Genomic DNA, 26,156 nt, shown 5'->3' on the forward strand with positions numbered 1-26,156 from the left:
CGCTACGGAGCATCCGACAGCAGACAAACCGTAACTCCTCGCGCCCAGGGTGGGATTGCTGCTGCAGCAAGGTGACCCCGCCAGGCATGCAGCACCCAACTCAAACTTTCCTTCCCCGAGGACTGAAGCCAGGTGCCGGTTGACCCAGCACCGCTGATTTTGCTGAGTTTTTCTGTCGCTTTCCATGGACAGCCCGCTAACGCAGAGCCGGCTGGATGCTCAGCGGGACGCAGGTCTATCCCCGAGCGTGCCTGCACGATCTTTCCACGTGTAGGCGGAACAACAGGGCGGCCGCGGGCAGCCCCGGCTGCACCGTGACAGAAAATAAACCCATCCCGGCACCACGGCCCGGCCGGCCCAGCCAGGCGGGCCCTGCCCCGGCGAGCCCGGAGGCCGCACCGCAGCGCTGCCCGCAGCCGGGAAGGCCGGCCCCGCGCCCCCGGCCCGGCCCACCGCCCCCCGCCTGCTCCGGCCCCGCGGCCCCCGCCCCAGGGCCGCCCGCCGCCTGCTCCCGGGGCTTCGCCCTGCCCCGCGGGGCTGCTGCCCCCGCCGCCGCCCGGCGGACGGCCCCGGGCTGGGCGGGCTGCAGCCGGGCCCGGCCCGACCCGCCAGCCGCCGCGGCGCAGGGCCAGGCGGGGCGGCGGGACCTCCGCCCGGTGCGGGCCGGGGCCGGGGCCGGGGCCGGGGCTGGGGCTGGGGCCGGGGGCGGTCCCCGGCGGGCCGGAGGCGGAGCCGTGCGGCGGGAGGAGGCCGCGCCTCGGGGGCGGTGTTGCAGACCGAGGAGGCGGCTCCGGAGCCATCGCGCCTGCCCGGCCGGCGGCGGAGCTCGGCTACAGGGGGAGGGGGGTGGGGGGGCGGCTCGGCGGCGGGTCTGCGGGCCGGGCGGGCCCCATGGGCGGGTGTGTGGGCTCCCACCACGACTCCTCGGGCAGCCTCAACGAGAACTCGGACGGCACCGGAGGTGAGCGCTGGGCCCGGGGGCTGCTGGGGGGCGGGCTGGCCGGCCGCCCCCGGCGCGGCGGGGGGACCCCGGGGCGGGCGCTGCGGGCCGGGGCCTGCGGCGGGGCCGGGCCCGGCGCCGGGCGGGGACGGGGACGGGGACGGGGGGGCCGCGCTGCCCTCGCCGGGCTCGGTGCGCCGCGCCCCGCTTCCCCCCGCCCAGCGCCCGGCGCGGTGCGGCCGCTCGGGCCGCAACTTTCCCGGGGCGGCGGGGCCGTGCGGGACCTCGGCGGGGCGCCCGGGTGGGCACAGCCCCGCGGGCAGAACCCCCGGCCCCGGTGTGTGCAGGGGCCCCGCGGTCGGCCCGGCGCGGCCCGGGGGCAGGCAGCGGGTGCAGTGAGGGCAGCCTGGGGAGAGGGCCTGCCTGCGGCTCCCCAACTTTGTTTTTCTTGGGCTCAGCTCCTTGTGGTGTGCGGAGAATAATTCTTCAGGCAACTTAGAGCCTGGCACCGCTGCGGGTTTGGGTTTTATTTTCCTTTTTACTCCCTCCAAGAAAGATGGATGCTTTCCGGCAGCCTAAGTCACCCACGCTAAATAATCCATTTCCAGCGACTTCAGGTGTTGGAGCAGCGTGTTCTCTCGCTCGTGTGCAAGTGCACACCTACTTAGCCGGCGTGGCTTATGTGGAAGTGCTGCTGCGGCATAAGCAGCCTTTAATCCCTCTGTTATTCTCTACCTAAATGTCAGAATGATTGCTTTTTTAACGTTCTCAGGTTTGTGGGCCCCTGATGTTCTCCAGCTGAGCTGTATGTGCTTTATAATCATTTAAAGTCAGCCTACCAACGGGACGCTTGACTTATAAGTAGTCCTCACGCATGCAGGGTCCACAGATTTCAGGTTGAAAATTGCTGACCCAGCTCTGCGTTTTCCCCTGTGCCTATGGAATATTATTTATCAGTCTGTCTGTATTTTGGATGCCCCAGCTGATGGGTGTTCTGTTATATCAATGACCTTGCTGTCATTCCATACTGTAAAAAAATGCAGTGCTCTACAACTATATCTGAAGCAGCCACCTGCTGATTAATGTCAGATACGTAGTTCATAGAAATACCAGAAAGTCCAGCTGCTAAGAACTGTGTAGGATTTAATGACATCATTGTCATTAAAAGGATTTTTGTAGCTTTGTCTATTAGTCTTCCTAACTCTTCTCCTTTTCTCTGTTAACACACTTCTTCCTCCTTTTTTTTTTCATCTAAAACGCATCTGTACTAAGCAGAACCAGTAAAAAATGTAAGAGTGTCAGTGCAGAAAGGACCAGAGCATACTAGAAGTCAGAGAAAAATGGCAGGAAGCATTGCTTACCCAAAAAGGCTTGACCAAAAAAATAGCATTAGAAGCTACGCTCACATTTGTTCTGAGACCTGCTGCAGTAGCTAGGTGTTACAAGGTGAGATCATGTCACAGAAATAGCCTGTTTCATTTCCTCGCTCTTGTCTTCCCTGTAACGTCGAATGAATGAGATAGGAGAAAAAAGAAGTATCAGAATTTGGCTGATATTGTAAAATAGTCTTCTCACATGCCCAGTAGCAGCGCGTGAGGTGGACAGTCTCCATCCAAGTTGTCCACAGAGCGCTGTCCCAGATGGCCTTACTGGGTGCGTGTTCCTGCTTGGTGTTTACGTGGCACGACACACTGCTGCTTTGGGGTTAAATAACCTATTGTGCTTGGTGCCTTAGAACAGCAGCTGGGTTTTTCAAGATGTAAGAGATGTGAAATGCATGTCAGCTGGCTGGCTCGTGTTGATTCATGCTCTAAGGATAATGTTCCTTAAGGTTGTCTTGCTGAAGTAAGAAGTGATGAAATTTCAGTTGAATTATGGGCTTCTCAGGGCTGTCTTAAACAATCAGCTACAGTGTGCAGTAGCCCGTTTTGTAACGTCATGTATGTGTTCCTGCCTCTCAACAAGAAAAAAAGGGGGTGTAGGTTAAGCTGAAAGAACCTCAGAATATCTTTTGTAAATCCGACTCCCAAGATGTCAAAGTCCAGCCTGCACTAATTCTTGGCTTTACAAATTCTGCAAACATGCCCATGCCAAGTATGAAATCAGACTTTCTCTCTCGAGGGTGCGTATGTCTTGAGGCATCGGCAAGCAAACCAGCTGAGGCACAAGTGAACGCCATCATTTGGAGACGAGACCTGTGCAGAAAGGTGACTTACTCCTGTTTGCTATATCAGGCTCATTTGCTGCAGCTCCTGGGCTGTGACCTAGTCTGGTGTATTTGCTGTCAGATTGCTGTCAGTGAGCAGGGCCAGGTCATTTATAAATCTCAGGAAGGTATTTTGGAACAGAAACAGTTCTAACCAGAGCTCTGCCAGCGATGGACTCACTTTGGGGAGGCTTTGTCTTTTTCCCAGAATAGAAAAGTTTCTTGGAGAATCAGTGGTCAAGAGATTGATTAGAGACTAATGGCAGTGCTTGATGCTGCATAAGAGTGGGAGCTGGATCTCAAGTCTTAATTCATACCGGTCTCAATCTGTTACGGTGCTGTGGGAAGCTGGCGGAATCTTGCTCAATTCTATCACTGGAGCTGAGGTGCAGATTTGCCACATCCCTGTATCCTCCTCAGTCCTTTTGTCAATCACTGGCACTTCCCGTTACTTCTCCGCTGCTCAGCAAAGCTGACAGTGTGCCCTGACCACGTGCGCTTCCTTTGTCTTTACTATGAGTATTTTTCAAGGTCAGGATGTTTGCATGTAGCTGGAGAGCTGTTGCATATACTCAGGTGTGTCTCTGTGTGTTAAAACTGAGTTAAAAAATACCAGCTCTCTTAGTGTGTACCAGCTTATTGCACGTTTCTGTTCACATTGACTGAAGCAGGAGGAGTCTGTACCTTAACCAGAATTAAGCAGATGCTGCTCTGCCCACCCTGCTGGAAATGAAATGGTCTTTGCAGATTGGTACCAGCTGTTTCATTATCACTGCTCTTTTTAGCAAGTTTTCATTTCAACAGAATACTGCTTGTCGTATTTACAAAAAAGTTCCTGTCTTGACACTTGGTGTGTTGTAGGCCAGCAGAGCTGTATTGTGGTGGGTGGGTGTTCCGGATGGTGAGATGGATTTATTGGTGACTTACTAAGGGAGATACAAGGAAGAATAAAAGATGATCATTAGGTGGTTTATAGACACAGGGGTTCCCCACCCCTTTACCCCTTTTGTTTAGCTGTCTCCCATCCAATATCCCAAGCTTTCAGGAGCCGAGCACCACGTTTCTGCTTGCCGTGCCTTGTCAAAAGTGGCTGGGTTTCTACAGGATGGTGAGGCAGGGGGAGAAATAGCTGTCCTCTGGCCACTTACAGGCTATGTGACTTCTTCAGTTGGGTGTTCAGAAGAGCATTGGGTTTGGTCTTTACTGCTGGAAAACTCTGGTTTTGTGCCTGTACATAAGGTTTAATAGCTTATCAGGTATGTTCAGTTTAGCAAAAACAGGAGAACTTGCGTTGCCAACTTGCCATCCCCATAGGCAAGACCTTTCCGGAGGGCTCTTAAATTTCCTTTCTTTCTTTGGAGGGGAGCAGTGGGAAGGAAAAAGAGAAACATGAACTCATTCGGTTTCTCCTGGCAGACTTTTACCCTATTAGAAGTTGCTTATTACTTTGTCTCGTTTGGTAAAATTCAGTGAAGACAATAATTTGCGTGGAATAACGAAAGGGCAGGAAATCCGATGTCTAGAAGTATGGGCATGACAAGTCATTACAGATAAAGCCTTTTGGCTGCGGCTGTCTGATTGCTGCTGCGTTCTCCTTGACATGATGTTCGCCTGCCTGCTGGAGTTCTTATCGCCCTTCTTTGTTATAAAAGACACTGATTCTGTTTGAAATTTGTCTTCTTTACTGCTGCCCCTATCACCCAGCAGTGATAATAGGGACAGGTGGAAATAGGGCTGCACATTTGACTGACATGCTAGAATAGGAGGCTATTAAAAATATAAATTCCTCCTGCAGTATTTGATGCAGTGCTAGAGCCTTGTTAACTTCTAGAAAGCCAAATATTGTGCTCAATCTCTGCTTTGGCTAACTGGACAACGGTTTCTTAAATATTTTCTTTAGAGTGCTGTGCAGTGCTGCATATCACATGTCTAATTTGAAGTTACAATAACTGCTTTCATGGTGCTTCTATGGAAGACTGACCAAGGGAATTTGCATATTAAGTAGTCAGATTTGTTGCTCACAATTGGACTAATACAGTAGGGCTATGCATGGCTTGCACGGGAGGGGGGTTAAACGAGCATCTCATGACTGAGCAGTTAATAGCATCTGGTGCCTACCCCTTGTATTGCAGCATACAAAGAATCTCCCACTTCCAGATTGCATTTTGCAGTGTGTTTTAGCTGTTGGTGCAAGCTGTGATGGTGCGTGCCTGCCCACAGCACTTTTCTGGGATTTCTTTCATTGCCATCTAAAGGAGGTAGCTTTAGAGCTCAGGTAGTGCCTGCTGTTTCGTAATGCAACCCTGAAATACGGTGCTGGATATGTTTTTGCAAAGGTAGTATTAAGTCAGAGCTGGAATTAGCTGTTAGGTCTTACTGTGCCTTTTGTTTGTTTTTTTTTTAAATTGAATGATAAGAAAAGCTTAGCATGGCTCTGACAAGTTGCTGTATGTCTCTCATGATTTCCACAAGAGTATGTGTGGGTTTTATCTGGGCTTTGTAATAAAAGTAGCCTTTAATGACTGTTTCTTGAGGGCTGGGCACCCACTGCCTCCTTGAGATTATTAGGATCTGTGGATCTTGTGCTGAGAATGCCTGATAATTCAGTCCCAAGTATTTTTCTACTGGAATACCACTTTGATGGTATGACACTTTTCATTTGTAAACTAATAGACTTTGTTTTGTTTTTCAGGTGATAACAAGTAACTCTTAGAAAATGGAATAAGGTGTTACTTTTACTGTTAATAAGGGCTGACGAACACAGCTGTTCGGTTTCCTTTTTGGCATTGTTCCTCCATGTAATTGTTTGTTTGGTTTCTAGATGAAGTGATTTGTTTTAATTTCCCTGTTTGGGATTTCAGTGTTGAAAGCAACAACATCCTCCTTCGCTGAATATTAAATATAATAAATTGAACATCCATTGTGTTTTGGAGAATTTTGATAAATGGAAAATATTATTAGTTGCCTGTTTGAATAAACTCTAGAAAACGGTGATCCACTCTTGATGCAGCAGGTAATATGATAGCTGTTATTTTTCATGTGAATGTTGAATATAATTTATGAGTCACAAATTATAATACAGTTGAAGCCAGAAATAAAGATTTGCCTTACAGTTAAGTCTTGCCGATTCCTGCAAGTTGTCTTGCAGGTATGAAAAAGATCAAGTTGGCCACAGCTGGTCTGGTTACCCAGCTCCTGAAAAAGAGGGGAAAAAAAAAAAAGAAAATAAATATGTGAAAAACTTCTGACCAGATGGCCATGTTTGAGAAAGGAATACAACTGCTCCTTTGCTGTTTTATAAGCAAAAAAGGACTGTGATCCTTAGAGCGTTTGACATAAAAAGCACTTTTACCCTGTCTTGTAGACAAACACTGTATAAAAGTCAGTTACATTTTTTTAGGCAGTTGTTTTCAATTTACTACCTCTGGTTCACTCCCTTAAAATTCAGATTCCTTTGATCAAATACTTCAGGGTTTTTTTTCCTCTTGGTCCTTAATTATTTTTTTTTTTTTACTTGCTTATGCATACTACAGGGACGTATGCTGTACTGGCCAATAGGTGCTTTATGATCCTCCCAATTCTTTCTCACCAGACTCAAAATGACTTTTTGAGCACGGCTGGTGCAATATGTCCATCCTCTCCTGCAGAGAAGCCAGGTCCTAATGTGTCCACAGCAATGCAGCATGACTTTCCCAAATACTGCTCTGAAAGAAAATATGGAGCTGGCTTGATTTTCCTTCCCGTGGGGTGTTTCCTGCAAAGAGGCACAGCTGGGTGTGTGGCTGTAAGCTTTCTCTTCCCAGAGCTGGTGGCATCCCTGTCTTAGGAAGGGAAGAATATTTTTAGGGGGGAGTTCTGCTGCCCAGCAGCCAGGATGAAGCAGGGAAGCCTGCATGTGGCATCTCTTGGGTGCACAGTGCTTAACTGGCAGCTTAAAGGCAGGAGCCATTTGGTTCACCTTCATCTTTCCTATTTACAGGTACTTTAGGTGAAGTTTGTGGAGGTTTATGAGTTTTATTTTTCTTTCAGCTGGAAGGTTTGCAGGACTCTTCTTTCTTTTGCAAAGGTCACATTATGAAATTGAGCCTTTCTAAATCTTCCTAACTCCAGTTTTAAAAGCTGCTTCATTTAGACAGCTGTAGTCATCATAATTGTAGTAAAAATAGAGTAAGCAGGCGGATGAAGTAGTCCTCAGGGATGTCTTGCCAGTTTGGGATGCTGAATTTCAACATGCAGAAAGGTGCTGACCTTGGGTGGATGCCAGGGCGATGCAAGCGTTGCATGTGTACGGTGGGCTTTCAGAGGCATCTGCTCACTTTGTTTACTGAGAACCTACGGGCTCTGTTTGCTCACAGCGATGCTAAGCCTTTGTGTTTGTATTGTGACTTGGCAGGGCTGGTGAATCCGCAGGAGCATGGGACACATCAGATCCACTCGCTGGGAAAGTGCTTGTGCCATGGCTGCTGGTCCTACTGGGGGGAGACTGGGGCCAGGCATCGCTTGGCATGGGAGCATGGCAAGGGTGATGAGGCTCAATTACCTGAAATGAGAAGTGAAAGGTGATGAAGTGGCCTGTTCTGTGAAGCAGGTGGAATACAAGGAAGAAAAAAACCAAAACCAAACAAACCCGAAGTCAGTAACCTGGTTTCTGGCTGTTGACTGAAACACTTCACTTGCACTCTGAGGTTTTCAGTTACAGCTTAATTTGCTGCCTGTGTGTTGTCTGGCTCACATCTAAGACTTGAAGAAAGAGAAACATTCCACTAATTTGGAAGCAAAAGTAGTGCAGGTTTTGGGTTGTGTGTGTTTTGTTTAGTTTTTTTAAAGGTGGTGGGGGGGAAGCTTTTCCCTGATGTAGTGATTGTGTTTCTGGTGTGAAAATTGCAGAATGTAATTCAGCATTTCATACTGACTACCAGAAGCGTGCTGCATCCCAAAGCAGTGTGAGTGCTCGTTGCACTGCTTGTACAGCCGATGGATGCTGTAGCGTAATATGTAACTCGAGATTTTACACTCTTGACCTGTGCGCAGTAAAAATGCGGGATGTCTAATGTGGTTTGTTTAAGGTTCAGCTGGAACCTGAATTTTGCATTTGCTGCCTTCTGCTGACCCTAGGCCGATCTCACAGCTATCAGCCAGGTAGTAGCTTTCTTTCCTGGCACACTTGGATTAGGTTTGTGCATATGAGAGATGGACAAAAGATGGGGAAGTGCAAACTGCATAAAAGGGTTTTTGCTCTGTGCCCCACCTTTGTAATAAATTTAAAAACTATGCCTTAAATGCTGAGTGGGGCTAGTGTTTCCTAGGCTACCTTAAACATTTAAAATGACGTAAGTAGCCTGTCATCCTGAGACTTCACCTTACTGAGGGAGGTGCAGGGGCATTGCAGGTTCTTCAGGTAATAAGTGCACAAGCAATGAATACACACTATCCGTTCGCAGAGGCTGTTCTACATTCGGTTGACCTATTAGGGCCTGATGTAAAGCATTTGAAAATTGTACTTCATAAAGTAGAAATACTGGTGGGGATGGGGATCCTTGCTGCTGTGCTTCTGTATTAGAACACTTCAACACCTCTTCCCTTCATCCTTTTCTCAATGTCCTTCTCTCTTCCCATCTCCCCCCGCCCCCCCTCCACAAATGATTTAAAAGGAAAAAAATTCAAAGCACTGCTTGAAAGCCATTTGTGGGAGGAGATGGGCACAGTTCTGAAGAAATGGTTCTTCACTTCTGTAGAAACTCAGATGTGCTGAAGGATTTTTATATATGTATAAAATTTATATATATATATATATATAAAAAGACATCCTTGTGCTGAAGATTAGGTAGAAGGGAGGGGAGTTGGGGAGTTTCTGCGTGATCTGTCATGTGGTTTTCCCATGTTCTCAAACATGAAAGAAAAGGCACTTCACAAATGGTAGTGAGGAGTGCTTCAATGGTTTTTAGCGAGAACAGGTGCTGCCCAGGGTGAAAAGATGAGGTTAAAATGTGAAAATGTATCATACAGTGCTGTAGATTGCATGTTATCTTTACCCACGTTTAATAGGGAAAGTTTACCCCTGTAACACGTATATAGATTCAATCTACCATTACTGACACTTGCATAAATAAAATATTTTCCATAAAATGAAATTATAAACGTTTAATAGTTCATAACAACTCACAGTTTATAATAATTTATAATAAATGTAGCAACTATAAATAATTCTCTTTGTTCATACAATGTATTATGTAGGAAGGCATTTTTCAGCTTTTCCCAGTAGAGATGTGTGCTCTTTGAGAACACTCTCGGAGCCTGAGATGGCGTCAGGAGCAGAGTAGGGTAGTTTGGGGTTACAAACTTGTTACCTTTGGTATTTTTAAAACTCAGTCCTGGAGCTCAATTTCTGCTCTCACACTGTGATCAAGGGCACTCTGGATTCAGGCTCTTTCATGGCATTTGCTTCGTTGCTTTATTTTTCTGCCAAAGAACTATCATCTCCTGTGATTCCGTGTCTGTATAGGTAAATACAGTATTTTTGTAAGAGAGTACCTATGAAATAGTGGATAGTACCTGCAGCTGGTGAATGCCATTTTCTCCTGCCAGGTTTTTTTTGGCAGCACGCTGCTGCTTGAGTGCCTGAGCCTGCTGTAGAGCATCAGCAATCACAGGATAATGGCTGGCTGGTGAAAAGGTAAATGATGTAAGTAAAAATTGCTAATTCATGTGTTTCATATGTACTTCACAGGGTATTTCTTGGCAGTGGTATAGCAAAACGTTGCCTCTGTCATATATGCTGGACTTTTTAATGCCCTCAGAATGTTTTCAGATGCATTTGCTTTATCCCTGCTGCAAGTAAAAGCTATGTACCTTAAAATAATGTCTTTAATGCAGGATGCTTAGCTTTCAGTTGGGCTCTTACCTGTCAAAAGCTTCTGAACCTCTCTTGCAGGTATCATTGCATTGCATGCCTCCTTCATAGGGGACAAGAAGGACCTGCAGGGTCATGCTGGAAGCAGAGAAGGGACACGGTGTGTCTGAACATGGAAGCATGTTTTAGATACCTTTTTGGTATAGGTACGAGTCCTATTTCAACTAATTGCAGGCTCTCGGTGCTCCAAGCTTGCTGACACGTGGACTGAAGCAAGGGTGAGAAGACATGGGTATAAGCAATTTGGAAGTGTTAATGGGAAGCAAAGTGTAGAATACGTGTTAAATAGTTTGGAAGCCATAAATGTTATCTGAAGGTTGGACTAACAATTTCACTAACTCTTGCTGAATGTATTCACACGGAGGCTATATTTGGTGGCAGCAGTAGTTAAACATACGTTCAGATGAAGCTTAGCACTCCAGTCCTTCACACCTCTAAGTAGCAGCATCCTTCGCTGTTCCTGGATTTGGTCTGGTTGCCTGTTTGGGACATGATGCGAATGCTCTGCTTGCTGAGGACGAGCAAATCTTTTCCTTTGCCTGTGCATTGCGTACATCCAGTGCATGTAATGAGCAAACCTGCTGAACGGGTGGTAAATCACAGGTCCCAACTGAGGGTTAGCACTTTGAGGGGTGAAGAAGGGGAAAGCTGTCAAATATCTATTTAAACTGTATTTCTAAGGAGTTGGAACTCGCTTGTGAGTTGCATGTTGATGACTTGGCTCAGTAAAATACATAACAGACTGATTTTTCAGTAATTTTTTTTTTTTGCTGTGTGTCTACAGAAGTACATTAAAAGAACAGGGGTTGCTATAAATACAAGCAGTTATCGAACAAAAATATGTTCTGAAAAGTGCTTATCAATATTGGATATTATGCTAAGACAGGTTTAAATGCTCATTTGAGATAAGTTCTCTCACTCATTTGTGTGTTGGGTTTTTTTCGCATCTGTAGATCTCCGTTGTATCTTTATCCAAATCTAAAACTAGTTCTGGTGCCAAAACAGCTTGAATTGCAACAGAAAACCACGAGTATTGAAATCACATTGCTTGGTTAAAGTCACATGCTTTAAGTCAGTCACGTATTGTATAGCCTCACATTGATGTTACTTAATGCAGTGTCCCATTGCTGCCTTAACGCAACTGAAACAAGCGCATTCATTGTATGTATCCAGGACACTCCAGCTGCTGCACTGGTATTACAGCACAAAAATAGCTCCGAAAATACTACAGGCTTGGGTTTTGGCTTTAACTGAAACTCCTTCAGAATGGAACAAGAGGGAATACATGATTTTAGTCTCTCCTCTGGGAGAAAAAAGGAGCAGCAGCATTGTCAGAACAAGCGAGCATGGATATTGTGGTTTGGTATTGCAAGGCAATACCAGACTGAGAGTCCTTTAGGTGTAAATAATCTTCTTGTTCCTGAACTCTGGCTCATGATAGAGACTTTCTAAACCAGTGTGCTTTCTATCAAAGTGAGGAAAAAGATAATCCATTGTACAGAAAAACTCTTTTCCTTCAAACCTCTGCAAACAGTTTAACTGTATTTGGGGTATTATTCCCCCTCTGCCCTTGTAAATGGCATGAACTGTTAGAAAACATACCAGGTTCTTCTCAACTGTGATAGAGCTGCCTGGGCCATCACTGCCTTGAAGAGATGATGTAAATAATGCTGTGTCCAGCTGCCAGTTTCCAAAACCTTTTCTTCCTTTTGTTTCTTATGGAAAGAAATACTAGCAAAATATGCTTTTTAATGTTGAAGTCCAGTGTTTTGTGACCTTGTGTATCTCTCACAGATTCTGTCCTGCTGGTCTCTTCTTAAAATCATGTTTCTTCAGGGGAGACGTACTTAAGCTGGAGTCGTGCCAGTCCTGAGTACAAGTCGTAGTCTGGGTCTCGGTTGGGCTAGCTCATGAATATTGAATAAATTGAACCGAAGGAACAATATTGGCTGCAAAGAGTTTACTGTCTGATAACTGGCCCTTACAGGTTAGGTGGAAGCAACTTGTGCATTTTCTGAACTGTCCTTACCCATCTTTTTTGGTCAAGTGAGCTTGACCAGAAGGGAATTCTTGACTCCTAATCCTACCATCTTGCTGCTGAGTTTTTATTTTGCCTATTTAGCAGTAATTAATAATGCTCCAAGATACCCATGTTTTGTAAGTTACATCTCACTTCTGCTTTGATTGGCCTCATCATCCTTTACCCACCGAAGTCCAGGAAGGTGTTAGTCAAGGTGAATGTCAAGACTTGGGTGTGCTTTGTCTCCCTGGGAAGTCTCATGCCCTTTCTAGCGGAGTGACTGGTCTGTTGTGCACCTAAGTCTCCTAAATACTATTCTTCTAGTAATTAGGTTTAAGTGGGGGAGGAGGAGCAGTCATGGCTTGTGATTAAATGACCACTTTAGCTTTTTAGGCAGCTTGAAAGGTGAAATACTCCACTGGTTTTTGAAGAGTTTGTGCCCAGCAGTGGGGAAAACACATTGACGCAATTTGAAAAAAGAGAAATTTGGGTTCCTTGTTTATCTTTAACATAGCAGGTGTCACTTGTGCTGCCAGTGGAGATCTCTTAAGTGTTTTTGACACAGGTCAGTTATGTGGAAGCTGCTTCCCAAACCAAGTAGGAGTAGAAATGTGGGGGTGCGTTAGCTGGTGAACCCCGAATGAAACACCCCGTTTGCACCCATCCCATTGATGGGGTCTAGCTGACTGCTTCACCTGGGAGTGGTGATTACACATGCAGAGTGGTGGGGCTCTTTAACAGTCCCCATTGCCAGCCTTCATCTGTCCCAGGACACGATCAGTCATGATCAGTTCCCAGGGAGCAACTTTTTCTCGAGAATTTATCAGTAAACATATTTAAAGCTGTGCTCACCACTGCTTCCTCAAAATATATGGCACTGGAAAATAAACCAATATTTCTTTTGCATTCTATATAACTCTTCACTACGGTATTCACTTTTTTTCAGGCTTTATCCATGCCAAAAATGCAAGTGTTTTATCTTAGGAGTGCAAGTGCAATTTTTTTACTCCAATTATGTTCTTATGATTATATTCAGGGAAAATGGTATGCCACAGGACTATGGAAGAAGTGATATTAGCATTTTATCTTACTGTGGTGGGAACTTATTACAAAAAGTTAATAATTTGCATTGAGCTCCACATTAGCGGGGAAAATATTATAGATACTTGGGGGTGGTGGAGGAAGTGTTTCGGTTCCTGCCGGTGTCCTGCTTTGTTAATATCTCTTGGCAGGCTACATCCAGGGAGGTGCTGAGAGCACTGCTATCTGATAATCAAGCCTGTAAAAAAACCAAAACAAACAAAACTAACTATTAGGTAGTGACAGTTCAGCTTAAAATAAGGTTGTGCAAAGTCCAAGATGGCTGTTCCAGCAAAGGTTTCTGTATTTCCTAGTTCAATGCTGTGTCAAACAGAATATTCTGTCTTAGAAATTCTACCAACTGATCTAATCTTGTCTTAAAAGTCTTTCCAGGTTTGCCTACTCAAGTATGCTGTCGCTATCTGATTGCTCTGCCTGCCAAATTTCCAAGCTGAATTCATCTTCCATTGATAAAGCGCACTTTAGCTGCTCAGTGCAGTCACCCTTCCTTCTTTCACATGTCTCATTTCATTATTATAAATTAATATGAGGATTTTTTCCAGCTGAAGGAACTCTTGCCATGCAGTTCAGATTTAGATATCTGCACCATTTTTCTTTTTTTGAAACTTTCCAACTTTCACTTGTATATGTTGAAGGTTAAATAAGGAACCCTTTTCCTCACAAAATGAGGAATTCCTCACAATTTTGATGCTAAATAATGAGCCCCTATGAACGAGCTCTTTCCAGCTGCCGGGACTGGGGTGAACGCTGACTCAGATGTGAACATTTTCTGGTGTGTTTTTCTCATGTTCATCTTTAGCTTTTACACAGGTCAAAAAAAAGTTGGATTACGTAGCTTTCCCCCACTGCCTTTCCTCTGTGGCTAATATTACAGCCTGCTCTTTCAGTGGAAACACAGTTGAGGCTGATTAACTAAGTACTGGGCACTTTATTGCCAGCGTGTAAATGTTCCTAGGTATGTTCCATACTTTTCCAAGCAGTATGATTGCTGAACATACATTTTTCAGTGGCTTTCTTGGAGTAGCAATTTGGATTGAGCGCTTGGGACAGTTTGGATCAGCTCCTGCTGTTGCAGGTTTAGGAAGACAAACTGGAAGACACAAGCTCTTCCATGATAGCCAACAGGCAAGTGCGGTGCTTTGGTGGGAAAGGGGCTGCGTAGGACTGCAAAGATGATCAGGGGACTGGAGCATCTCCCTTGTGGGGAAAGGCTGGGAGAGCTGGGCCTGTGTAGCCTGGAGAAGAGCAGACTGAGAGGGGATCTTACCAAGGGCTACAAATATCTTCAGGGCGAGTGCCAGGAGGACGGGGCCAGGCTCTTTTCAGTGGTGCCCAGTGACAGGACCAGGGGCAATGGGCACACAGTGCAACACAAGAAGTTCCTTCTGAGTATGAGGAAGAACTTTACCTTGAGGGTGACAGAGCACAGGAACAGGCTGCCCAGGGAGGCTGTGGGGTCTCCTTCTCCAGAGACATCCAAAACCCACCTGGATGAGACTGTGCAACCTGCCCTAGGTGACCCTGCTTGAGCAGGGGGTTGGACTAGATGATCTCCAGAGGTCCCTTCCAACCCTGACCAGTCTGTGAAATGACAGGCCTGTCACAAAAATAGGGGTTGGTTCGGAATACTAGAGATCAAACTTGCCGGTTTAGTATGAAGAGAGCATGCAAAGAGAGTTATTCTTCCGACTTGATTTTTCCAACTGTCTCCAAGTAGTTGGTATTAATCTTGGACATACCCCAGCAAAGGTTACTCTTCCCACAGCAGAGGAGTCTCTTGTGTTTTACTGCCTTTCTGATTATTATTTTTAATAGTCTCTGTTGCTAGTAGTGCCTAAATATTGCTGTAATAGGGAGGGTCCTGAACCCTGGCCGTAGTTTTATGAACCAAAGCTACAGCTTAAAAAGTAAGCAGGGAAGAAACTGCCGTTGGAAGAAATCGCTGCCTGGGGTCTGGCCGAGCAAGGAAACCTTGTGTATTTGTTTATTCTATTTGCTGGGGGATCTAAATGGGTTTCTTTCACGTTTACAATTTAATTGCTGCCGTGATAGAGTCCAAAATGCAGCCCCAGTTTTGCTGCATTTGGGGTTTGAGGTGCCCTTGATCAGAGCTGCAAACGCAGCAGTTCATGGGCATGGTTTGCTCATCAGAGCAGAGTAATTAGTACAGTGAGCTGGGTGAATCTGGAATGTACTTGCATCCAGCCATTTTTGTGAATTCTTCTAATTGCTATAGCCAGGTATTGGGGGTTTTGGGGTGGGTGTTTCTTTTTCCTCTCAATGCTTTCAGAAGTCCCTCCACCTAAACAAAATAATTGTACCTGCACTAAAAAAACACAGGACATCTCGACTTTTGTTTTCAGATGGCTGAAATAAAAATGTCTTTTTGACTGATGCCTTCTCACTCATTACCAGTCAAAGTTCTCATCCTTAAATTTGAAGCTAGGCTTATTTTCCTTTCAGGTTGGAGAAGGGATGAGAAGAAGGTCTCTATAATACTGTAGAGTTCTGCCTTAACTCAGAACCAAAGACTTTTCCTACAGAAACTTAACTCTCACATCCAGATTCAATATACACTTATTTAATCTGTCATTACAGCACACATGTCTTAAATTATGTGGAAAAAGTAGGAAAAGTGCATCTGTCCTGAAAAATGACACTACTTTTGCTTATGAGTAGGTGATGACACTGGAGAAATAAGGTCCTTCGAGCATTATAGAAAGTACCTTTTTAGAAAAGTGAAATGTAGCCCATGGTCAAGACCTACTTCATCTATTACTGGATATGTAACAGCCAATACCAGTGCCAACATAATCATTGCACTGCCAGTTTTTAGCTTGCTCTGAATTGCTGAGAATTAAATGTGTTTTCAATCAAATTGTGTTCTGTAGTGATCCCTCCATTTGAAAGGAAGAGCAGTTACTTAAGGGCTGTGCTGTTGTGTCTGCTGGAAATGCTGCCCTTCGGTACAGAACAGGCATTGCTCAGTCCATTAATAAAGCTAAAGACTTACGTGCTCAGGGACTTTTGAAAGAGATCAAATGAATTTGCTAAAGGTGGAAAGGCTCTGGCTACTTTAATCTGTCTTCATTTGAGCAATTTAAATGAAGAGGGCAGTTTCCTGCACTTATTCAAAGGTCCTTCCATCTCACGGAGAGTAGCAGGCTCCCGCAGAAGGAGGTTTACAGCAGCAGCTGACAGCTGGGCTCAGCACTGCTCGGAGGAGGATGCTGCCTTGCTTGTGCAGGCACCTTGGGTTAAATGCTTAAAGTGGGATTGCATCAATAAACCGTGACCATAGGGCTGTAATAGGTCTGTCTTTTTTTCCCGAGTACATCCACAGGGGGCTAAAACAGCCTTGAAAGGATGTAGCTTTAAGGTTACTTTGGTCAAGTGCTCCCATTTAACAGTAGTTTTATTTTTGCCTGGATGTACAAGACATACAGATATATATATATATATACACAGGTTGCAACAAAGGCTTGTGTATTTTTCATTTTGGGTTATGAAGATGGATAATAGCTTTCTAATTATCTAAGCAATGCACTAGTGTACTGATGTATTATTATTTGTCTCTAACTCTGGCATAAATATGGTTTTCTTAACAAAAGGTGTACTTGAAAGGTAGGAGTTCCTTATGGCTAAGAGGTTGGTATGTATAAAATAGCTGGACATACATGTTTTTCAAAAGGCATCTTGGTCTTCTGAAGTTGCCTGGGCATTATTAGTAAATAGTACTTACAATATTGCAGATACACTTTGTGCTGTTTTAAAGGAATCCTGCTTGCAGATGACAGTTAGTAAAACTGAAGCATCACCTATTAAGAATTTTTTTTAAAGTCTTTCTAATATGTCGCCTGTCCTGTAAACTCTACCAGTATTAATCTGAACACTGGGAAGTAACTAAACTTGTACAATATGCCCAACTTGTCCTCTACTAAAAAAACCAACCAAACAAACAAAAAAACTACCGAAACCCCTGAACGCAGAATTCATGTTCACATCATCCTTGTATGCTGCTGGTTCTTGCCATCTCATGTTGTGCACAGAGGAGGAAATTCTCTGCATTTACCATCAAAAGAAGGATGATTCAAAGGTAATTGTGCTAATTAATCATGTAATTATTATCATTAAACTATTGTTACTTATTAAATCGTGTAGCAAAACAGTATAGAAGGTAAGTCTTTAGTCTGATTACAGAGGAATAGTTAGGGAATTTTTTTATTTTAATTCTTGGTATGATTTGTTTCCCTTCCTTTTAAGTATTGGAAAATAAATGGGAGCTTTGTTCCACCTTTGTGATGAGCCCTCTGATTATGCGTTACGCTCCTTCTCTCCCTAAAATCTTTCACCTTGGAGACTGCAGTCGAAAACAGTTTTTAACTGTGAGAACTCAACTCGCGGTGTGTTTTATCCTTTCTTCCAAGATCTGCATAATTAAATGTCCATGGAAAGCAGAGGCAAGAGGATGGATGTCACTCTGACAGCGTAGAGTAGTAGTCCACAGAAGAGATGTGGCACCTTATGGCACGAGAGTGGGACTGCACGCACCGTGAGACACGGGGTGGGACACGTGGATAGGTGGTGGGGAAATTATCCAGCTTTGCTCTTACTCAGAAGAAGGTACTTTTCATCCTGTTTCTGTGCTCTTGGCTGATGGAGCTCTCCCTCTCTCTGAACTGCTCTCCTTTCAGGGTTTAGTTTTTGTTTTTCTCCTGTGTTTTGTAATCTTTAGCATCTTCAGCTGCAGAACAGAGCTGTTGGTCAATTGCTATAACGTGCCTCTGGGTCCCCACAGCTCCTGTAAGTAACTGTTTTCATTTTATTGCTTAATGCAGTCACTGAAGCAGATTCCAGTGTTCGCTTTAGATTCTGTGGCCCTTTTATATATTGTTTTAAGGCAAATTCCTATCCTTCACATGGGGTAAAAAGCATATGTAGGGTTGGACCCACCAGTGTTTTCGGCAGGAGTTAAATTTGGAACGGTCTGCTTGAAAATTATCTTCAGTTGTTCTTTACTGTCTGTTCTAACCTCTGGTGGGGGTATGGGGAGCAGCAGACTTTTTCAGCGTCCCAAGACAGCTGCTGATCGCTGTGTATCACTCTTGTCTGAGAAGCACAAGTGTTGCACCTTTGAGCCATTGATGCTGCTTGGCCTTTACACCCATCTGTAGACCTTCCAGCTGCTGAATTTTCTCCAGTCTTGGGTACTGGAGTTTCTTGGAGAATGATTTTCCAGAAGAAAGAAGTTTAGTTTCAAAATTGCTTCTTTAAAAAAATCTAACTTGCATCATCGTTTTTCCTTAGCTGGTTTTTTCCCTGCTTGTTTTAGACGACATGCTGTTGAACTCAAGGCTGGAGTTTGCTTAGGCTGTGAGCATATGTACTTCCATGAATAAATTCTCAAACTTGTTAATTGGATTGTGGATCCAGAAAGTATTGACTACAGAAGAGAAGTAAATGAATGTTTTTGGTTTTCACTGGGGTGTTAAGCCACCAGTCTGTCAGACTTCTGCCCTGCAGAAGTTCAGTGTGCACAGTCAAATGTATGAACATGAAAATGGATCTAGTTATGTTGGTAGCCCACTGTTTGGGAGTACCTGGATGTACTGGGAGTACCAGATCACTGGTATGATCATTTGGCTTCTGTGGTCACACTGGTTTGTTAATGTTGTGACAAATTGCATTTTACTGATGGGAAACAAGGGACAGCGGAGAGGAGGATGAGGCCTGCTAGTTAAAATATTGTAACATGTAGAAAACTTCTCTGTGGATGAAGAGTCTTTTGTGCTAAGGGCAGCTGAAATTTAGAGGGGGTTTTGTTAGGGTGTGTGTGGGTTGTTATTGTTTTTAATCCACCTGCTGCAGAAATGGAATCTCGCCCTTGCAAGGCCTTGGGGCTTTTTTTAATCCTATGGCTGTAAACTTTCCGGGAAGGGCAAATACTCCAACAGATGAGCTTGGTGGTAGATGGAAAAGCAGGTCCATGTTCTGGGTGAGTCTTGTGCTGTGTGACCTTAAAAGATAAACATCAAGTGGAGTGCTCAGTTTTCTGCTCCTAAATCACTGGTGTACTGGTGCTGTATGTGGCACAACTAACTTGACAGCTATTAAAGATGATATTACCACCTACCGTTAAGAGCTGGCTGAGAGATTACTTAGCAGAAAGAAGCCTGACATCTGAGGAGCATCAAGAATGCATTATCCCACTGTTACACATCTGTCTGCAGGTGCTCAGCACGGCTGCGTGCCCGCAGGTCTGCCTCGTTCAGCTTGCACTGGCAGACGTGCTTCTTGGAAATCACCAGGACATAGTCCCTGGGAAAATAAGTGGTAGGTTTTAGTTAGACATTAAGATAAAACATTTCTTAAATGGGAACCAAGCTGAAAGCGTCTAAGAGTTGATACAGAAGTAATTTGTAAGGAGCATGAAATGGTACTTTTATCATGAACAACTGCCTTGTAAAATAGAGCTTGATAGAACAGCAGGTAACATTGTGAGAAATACAGTTCCTTAGATTAAACCTTTAAATGTTTGCTTATGCATCTTTCACCTTAAACTGAGCAATTGCCTTTCAGTTTTCCAAATGGCACCTGTGGAACGGTAACTGTAAAATTAAATCATTAAGATAATGTATGTTTGGTATGTGTGTCAGGTAAGGTTCCTATTTTTGGCTTATACTGAAGCTCTTAATTAACTGATGAGCTTAAGTAGCTGAGATACAGTAATAGTGCATTTAGTTAATTGGCTAATGTGAAACTTTATCCCTGCCAATAACTGTGACACTGGAATAAATTCAAGACATGGTGTTAGATCCTGTAACTAAGCTAATTTAATCATTGGTCATTGTAAAAACAGTTACCAACTTGGAGGCTTTTTTTGTTCACTCTGTTCTGGAATTTGTGACTGTGGTGCGTGGCAGAAGTGACATCGTGAGCAATTCCATGTTCACCTAAGTATTCATTAGGAACATTAAATTGGCCATCTGGCTTGCGCATTATACCGTGTATTGCACAGACAGCGTTAAATGTCAAGATTTTGGTGGAAGGGTTTAATGCAACATAGCCCAATGCAAATGAACACTGTGGTGAGATGGGATCTGAAAATTGTGCTGACTTCTGCAGCTCCTCCTAAGCAATTTTACTTCAGGGGAACCCTATGGATTTCTAGGAACTCTGTTGGTTTTAACATTTTCCTAGGTAGGACTGAGCTGTACTGATGACCTAAAAAGGCTTAAATTCTGTTGGAACTAGTTCTCAATTTCTGTGGTGCTGGTGGAGCTTGTTTCTGTTGGGGCACTGAAGTGCCACAGCTCTTCCCTTGCTGTCCTTCCTGCTGACCCAGTGAATGGGCTAAGAGCTGCAAAAGTCTGGGTTTACTTGTAATCAAGTAAGTTCCCTGGTGGCATCGCTCAGAAAGTCTTCAGAAGTCGCAGCGTCATGTGTACACACGCTGCACGTGGGTCTGCTGAGGAGGGGTGTGCTGGCTGGCTTTCAGCATAGTTGCACCTAAGCAGGGTGGTGCTGGCTGCTTTGTTTAAAGAAAATTATCAGCTTAATATTACTTGTAATTCTAGCGGGATGAAAGATAAGGCTGCCTTTGATATTTTTGGGGGGTTGTTGTTTTGTTTTGTTTTTTTAAATGAAAATTGTACTAGTGTTAGAAGTACTCATGGTGTTTTAAACACAGACCAGATGTACAGCAGATGTCCCTGTCTGTCACTTAACAAACTCAGAGAATTGTGATGACCTTGCACGGTCGGTCTGTGGCTACGTGACGGAGGCTGGCGCTGACGGCGCCGCTGCTCCCATGGCTTAGGCCAGCGTAAAGGCAAAGCTTTGGTTTGAAAGTTGCTCAGCCAGACCCTGATCTGTGCCTTGCTCATGGAACTTGGCTGTTAGTGTGCAGAGAACACTTGCAGCACTTCCAATTGCAAGGTTTTTGGCAGGAGGGATGTCAGCCTCTGGTAAGCGTCTTGAAATCTTGCCCTAGCAGTTCACATAGGGGCTTTTCAGGCAGTGGTCAGAGGGAGAAAGTTATCAAGCAGGGAGGGGGCTTCTGAGCCAGGACAATGTTCATTTGCAGCTGTGAACAGCAGACCTTTCCTGGCGTTAAATCCATGCTAGGAGTCGAGACTGGTCCATGCTGCTGGCGTGGAGCAGCAGGCGGGTGCCTGCATCACAGCAGTGCGCCAGCATGGAGTTGACTGGTGAGAGGACCTTGCCACTTGGTGGTTTTATCTGATGTCTAAAGTTTCCCTGTTAACTGGATCAAGGGCAAGATACAAAGGATTTTAGTACTTTAAAAGTGAAGTTGCTGAGTTGCATTCTTCCTCGTGATGGGAGACAGAAAGCACTGGGTTGTTATTTTTTTTTTTTTTTAGGTAAGCTCTGTGTGCCTTCCCACTGCATTCCCACAGCTGTTTTCAGCTCTGCTGTGCTGCGTGCTCTGCTTATTTTGTTGTGCATGCGAGAGGTTGTGCTGATGCCGAGCTCTTGGCTGCGATTGAGTTTTAACTTAAGCTATGGTTTGCAGAAGTCAGAAGCAGCATGCACTTTATGTAGCCTATCTCAAATAGAGTATTTTTCATGTTGCTGACAGCTTACTTATTGGTTCTTGTCATGGTTTCCAAAAAGATAGTTTAGTTGTGCGCTGTAGATGGTACAGATTAAAGGTCTTGGTGCTTGCACACCGTGATTTGGAAATGGGTAAATCTTTATCCTGTTCTGCATTCAGCTGAAAACATGCACCTACCAGAGATAGGAGCAGTTTAAATTCTAGTGTAAACAGTGCTGACAGGTAATTGCATTGATAATGTCTGTCCCTCGAAGCTGTTCTGCTGTAGTGCTGCTCAAACTTCACTGCAAGGCTGAAGCTAATGCTGAGCAGCCAGTATAGCTGCTGCTGTTCTTCCTACCAGCTGCAGAAGCAGAATTCGTAGCTCCAAGATTCCTCTCATGGGTTGCAATAGAGACAGATGGGCATCATCTGGCCTTTGCCCTGCCTGGCCGTGTTCCTCCTTCATCTGTGGTCACCCCTTGACTAGAGGCACTAAGGATTTGAGGTGGTGTCTCGACAAAGGTGTTTGCTCCCTTAGACCTTTTTATCTGATGGGAGAGGAGATGTTGCATCATGAGCTTAATTGAGATGATGGAGAAATACTCTTCTTGTGCTTCCTGGGGGAAGCTGGGTGGGCAGGCAGAACTCAGGAGTAACCACAAAACTTTTGTAAACGAATAATAAAGCCTTAGAATTAATGCTAGGAAATGGTGCTGAGCTTTTGGGGCGACGCCAGTGGGAAAATTTTCCTTTGAAAAATAGTTTGCAATGTTGAGGCAAATAACAGTAGAGAACTTCACAGCAGCTTTCCATTATTGCCCTGGCCGACACCACTTACCCGGAGTGTTTGTAACCCTTGGGCTTTGCCGTCTTGCTCTTGCAGCTCTGGGAGCAGAGGAATTACCCTCATAAAACCTGCATGAACAGACGGAAGCCTGATTCACCTCTTGCCAGCTGGCTCTTGGCTGTGAATCGCACCTCATGTTAGACAAAACACGCTGATATGGTTTAAATTTCTGTGAAAGGTGACCTGCGTTATCACAGTGTGTCCCAGCGCAAACCACACATCAAGGCTGTTGGTAGTCTGAATAGATCCTGCGCATGTTGGGATGCGGTGAGATGTTTGGATCTGGTATGCCATCAGGGAGCAAATCTCAGAAGTTTGAAGCTTTTGTTTCTTGGTGCAATACTGCTGGCTTCTTTGAAATGTGAGGGGTGATGAGTGATGAGCTGCCTGGAAATACCAAGCTCTCGATTTCTTCTGCAGTTCCTGTTGAAAATGGTGGGAGAAATGGAAAATACAGTGTAATAGCTGGTAATTACAGTCAATTTTTCTCTTTGTCCAGCACATTCATACGCCCTCATCCTCTCATGTGTTTTGTATCTCATGCTGTGAAGCCTCAGGATTGACTCAGCAAAGATTTAGTGCCTTGTGTATGCAGAGAGGCAGAGAAGCATTGTGCATGTATGACTTGTCCAAAGCTGCTTGTAATTACCAGTTTAACTTGCATTTTATTCACTACAGTTTCTTCTGTGCAATTAACTCCTTGTGGAGGGAGGTGTTGGGTAAGAGCTGGGGAGAGACCTGGAGAAACAGGGAAGGCACATTCCCTGCTCCTGCTTTGCAACATCCCTAGTGTCGGCACAGGTGAACAGCATCTGGGGGATGCAGCGCTGTTCGCCTGGTTGGATTTGAGCGTAGGGGTGGCACGAGTGATTAATGGCACCCCCTTTCCCCAGAGGGACCACATACATCATTTAGCACCAGCACATGTTGTGTCTGGCAGGCGGCTCACGTAGGAGTGCAAGCCTGGCTTTGAGTGATGGTAATCAGTCTGCTGGCCCCCACTAGGTCTTCCCCTTCTCCATCGGATATTTTTTTTCTTTTCTTCTTCCCTCCTTCACTCCCTTTCAGGTCGGAGAAAGGGGAAGTAGCCCCTCAGCTGGTTGGTGGTTTTACTCCTGGTGTGCAGTTTCGCTTTGCTGGGTTTGCTGCTCTCAAAGACTTCACACCAGAAATTTACTGCTTGTCTGGCTCCAAAATAACTGGTTTGCCTACACCTTTATAACACGCGTTTGAGTCTGTAGCCTGGCATTTTCTTACACATCTGTTCAAAGACATAACTTTAATTTCTATCAGGAAATGCAGTTTTTCTTCTAGTGTTCATTTCACCCTCCCCAGTCTTCCTTCATGGAAAAAGCCTAAAACTTAAGTTTCAAGCATTGTCTTCATATCTAACTAGCAATCTACGCACAGCATGTGGAAAGCCTATGTCTTTCTCAGTCCCACGGGGTCCTCAGCAATGTTACACTGAATGCTCTCAGGATTGTACTAACATATTTCCTTTAGTTTTCATATGAAACCTTGATGCGCCTTAATTTCCTTGTTAGGAAACTTTAATTGTTCGGTGAAATATTTCATTTGTAAGTCTTTTACTACTGTCCAGGGACACTTCCTTTCCAAAATACTGTTCATGCCTTGCAAAAATGTAACCCTCTTAAGAAATAAAAACGCTGAAAACTAGCAATAAACAGATAAGATTCTGCCATTTTCCCATTGTTGTGTAAGCCTGTGCTACTTAATGTAATTCAAATTGTCTGCTGGTTAGACACAATACATTTCCCTCTGCCCTCTGCTGGGTTTCTCTGCCTTTTTGCACCTCTCCTTTGTACTGACTCTTCCTCCAAGTGCTATTGTAGTTCAGCTACTGGAAGGATTACACTAGAGAATGATGCAAAGAAAATGATTAGGATGAACTGTATCTAGATACTGATATCAAATTACAAGATACCTTATGAGGAAATGGGAGCAAAATAGATCTAAAATGAGGCTCATTTGATAGAGTACTGCTCACTGATTGTGGGGAGGGAAACCCTTGGGACTGTTCCTAAAAGAAATTTCATGGGTAGTAAACTGTTACTTTTACTTTGCATTTCATTTGTCTTAGAAAAATACTTTGTTAGCAACAGATCCTCCACAGGGAAGCAATTTTGTAAAGAAAAGATTTTTGATCATTAGTTCAATTTGTATAATGTTTAGTTTCTCCTGACTGTCTTCAAATAACTGGCCATTGCTGTTTCTGAAATTGCATGTCCTTGGGATGCTGCTGCTTCCCTGTTGAAGCTACAGATTAAGAAAACCAAACAGTACCTTGCTGCCACCTTCTCCTCGCTGGCCTCAGCCCCTGCAAATCTTCGTCTGTGTTGTTTCCTTGACAGCTTATCGTTTCTGTCCTCCTCCCATGGAGCCTGACAGGCACAAAATCCCATCTTCTCCACTGAGAACAGTTTCTGAAAATCTGTCTCATCTTTCCCATTCAGATACTCTGTTTTGGTGATTTTTTTTCTTTCCTTCCTTCAGCATTTCTGTTGGGCGCTCCTGTTCCTTTCTTCACAGTTAATACAAACCTTCTTCAACTCTCAACACTTAAACGGTTGTCTTCATCTTTTAGATATTTTCCTAAACAAAACAAAGTAGAAAACACAATGAAAATATTACCAGATCTCACCAGATTCTCCTGATACTAGTGTCATTTCAATATTGTGATGTTATTTTCTAACACTTGCCTGTATCTGCTCTTAACTCATGCTCCACAGGCTGAGGGTCCCTCCATGCCAGCCTTCCCCAGTGCTTGTTTCTCGTGGTGTGCTGCTCTCCATACACACCTGCAGAGATGTGGAAGCACAGGAGGGCCCTGTTCTTGCAGCTCTGGCACATAGCCGCTGGTGGATGCGTGGAGGTCAACAGCTTTGGGCCTCCAGTCCTCAAACAGAGCATGTCCAGTCCAGGTGTCTCCTTCTGGGAACTGCACTGTCAGGCTCTCCATGCCCTGGGTGGGTTGTGTGTGCGTGCATGGAGACTTTTTCCAACACACACTTTAGGCAAATTGGGACAGGTTCTCCTGCCTCTTACAAAAGCAGCAAAAGGCTAATGCTACAAGCAACATATGCTTCTGTTTCAAAGGAAAAGGAAGAAATTCACTGAGGAGCACTTGTATGAATTTAACATGCCAAATTTTATTCCTAACATTATTCTTAAGAAATAGGTGAAAGATACTTGGAAGAAATGGGGCAGCAGGAAATATCTCACGTAAGGCTGGCTGTGACAGCAAAGGAGACATTTACTGAAATGCTGAAGTCTTTAGCTCAGTTGCTGGAGGTAACTCTGGGCTATTACAGGGAGCAAGTCCTGTGGCCTCTCTTACAGGCTTACCTGTGTGGTCAGCAACTGGGAAGGAGGAAAATTAATTCACAATTGAAGCAGAGCTCCACTTGTCCTCCAAGGCTGGAGGCTGTCCTCTAAGGCTGTCCTCCATAAGCTGTCTGATGTCTCATTCAGCCGTTGCATTTGTGTTAGTTGATTTGACAGTAAGCCCTTTGGGGCAGAAATATTATCCAATTTGATTATCGAGTGCTACA

At 44.7% G+C, this 26,156-nt stretch overlaps 1 protein-coding gene across 1 annotated transcript in view; it reads left to right on the forward strand.

The window, feature by feature from the left end:
- The first annotated feature begins 827 nt into the window (after positions 1-827).
- Positions 828-26,156, forward strand: part of UBTD2 (ubiquitin domain containing 2) — a 61,100-nt gene continuing 35,771 nt past the window's right edge. Inside the window, exon 1 of the mRNA XM_056349873.1 lies at positions 828-961. Within this exon, the coding sequence (XP_056205848.1) occupies positions 892-961 (70 nt within the window). The 5' untranslated portion in view covers positions 828-891. The remainder of the gene's footprint in view (positions 962-26,156) is intronic.

Source organism: Falco biarmicus, chromosome 8, assembly GCF_023638135.1.
Source record: "Falco biarmicus isolate bFalBia1 chromosome 8, bFalBia1.pri, whole genome shotgun sequence".
NCBI lineage: Eukaryota > Metazoa > Chordata > Aves > Falconiformes > Falconidae > Falco > Falco biarmicus.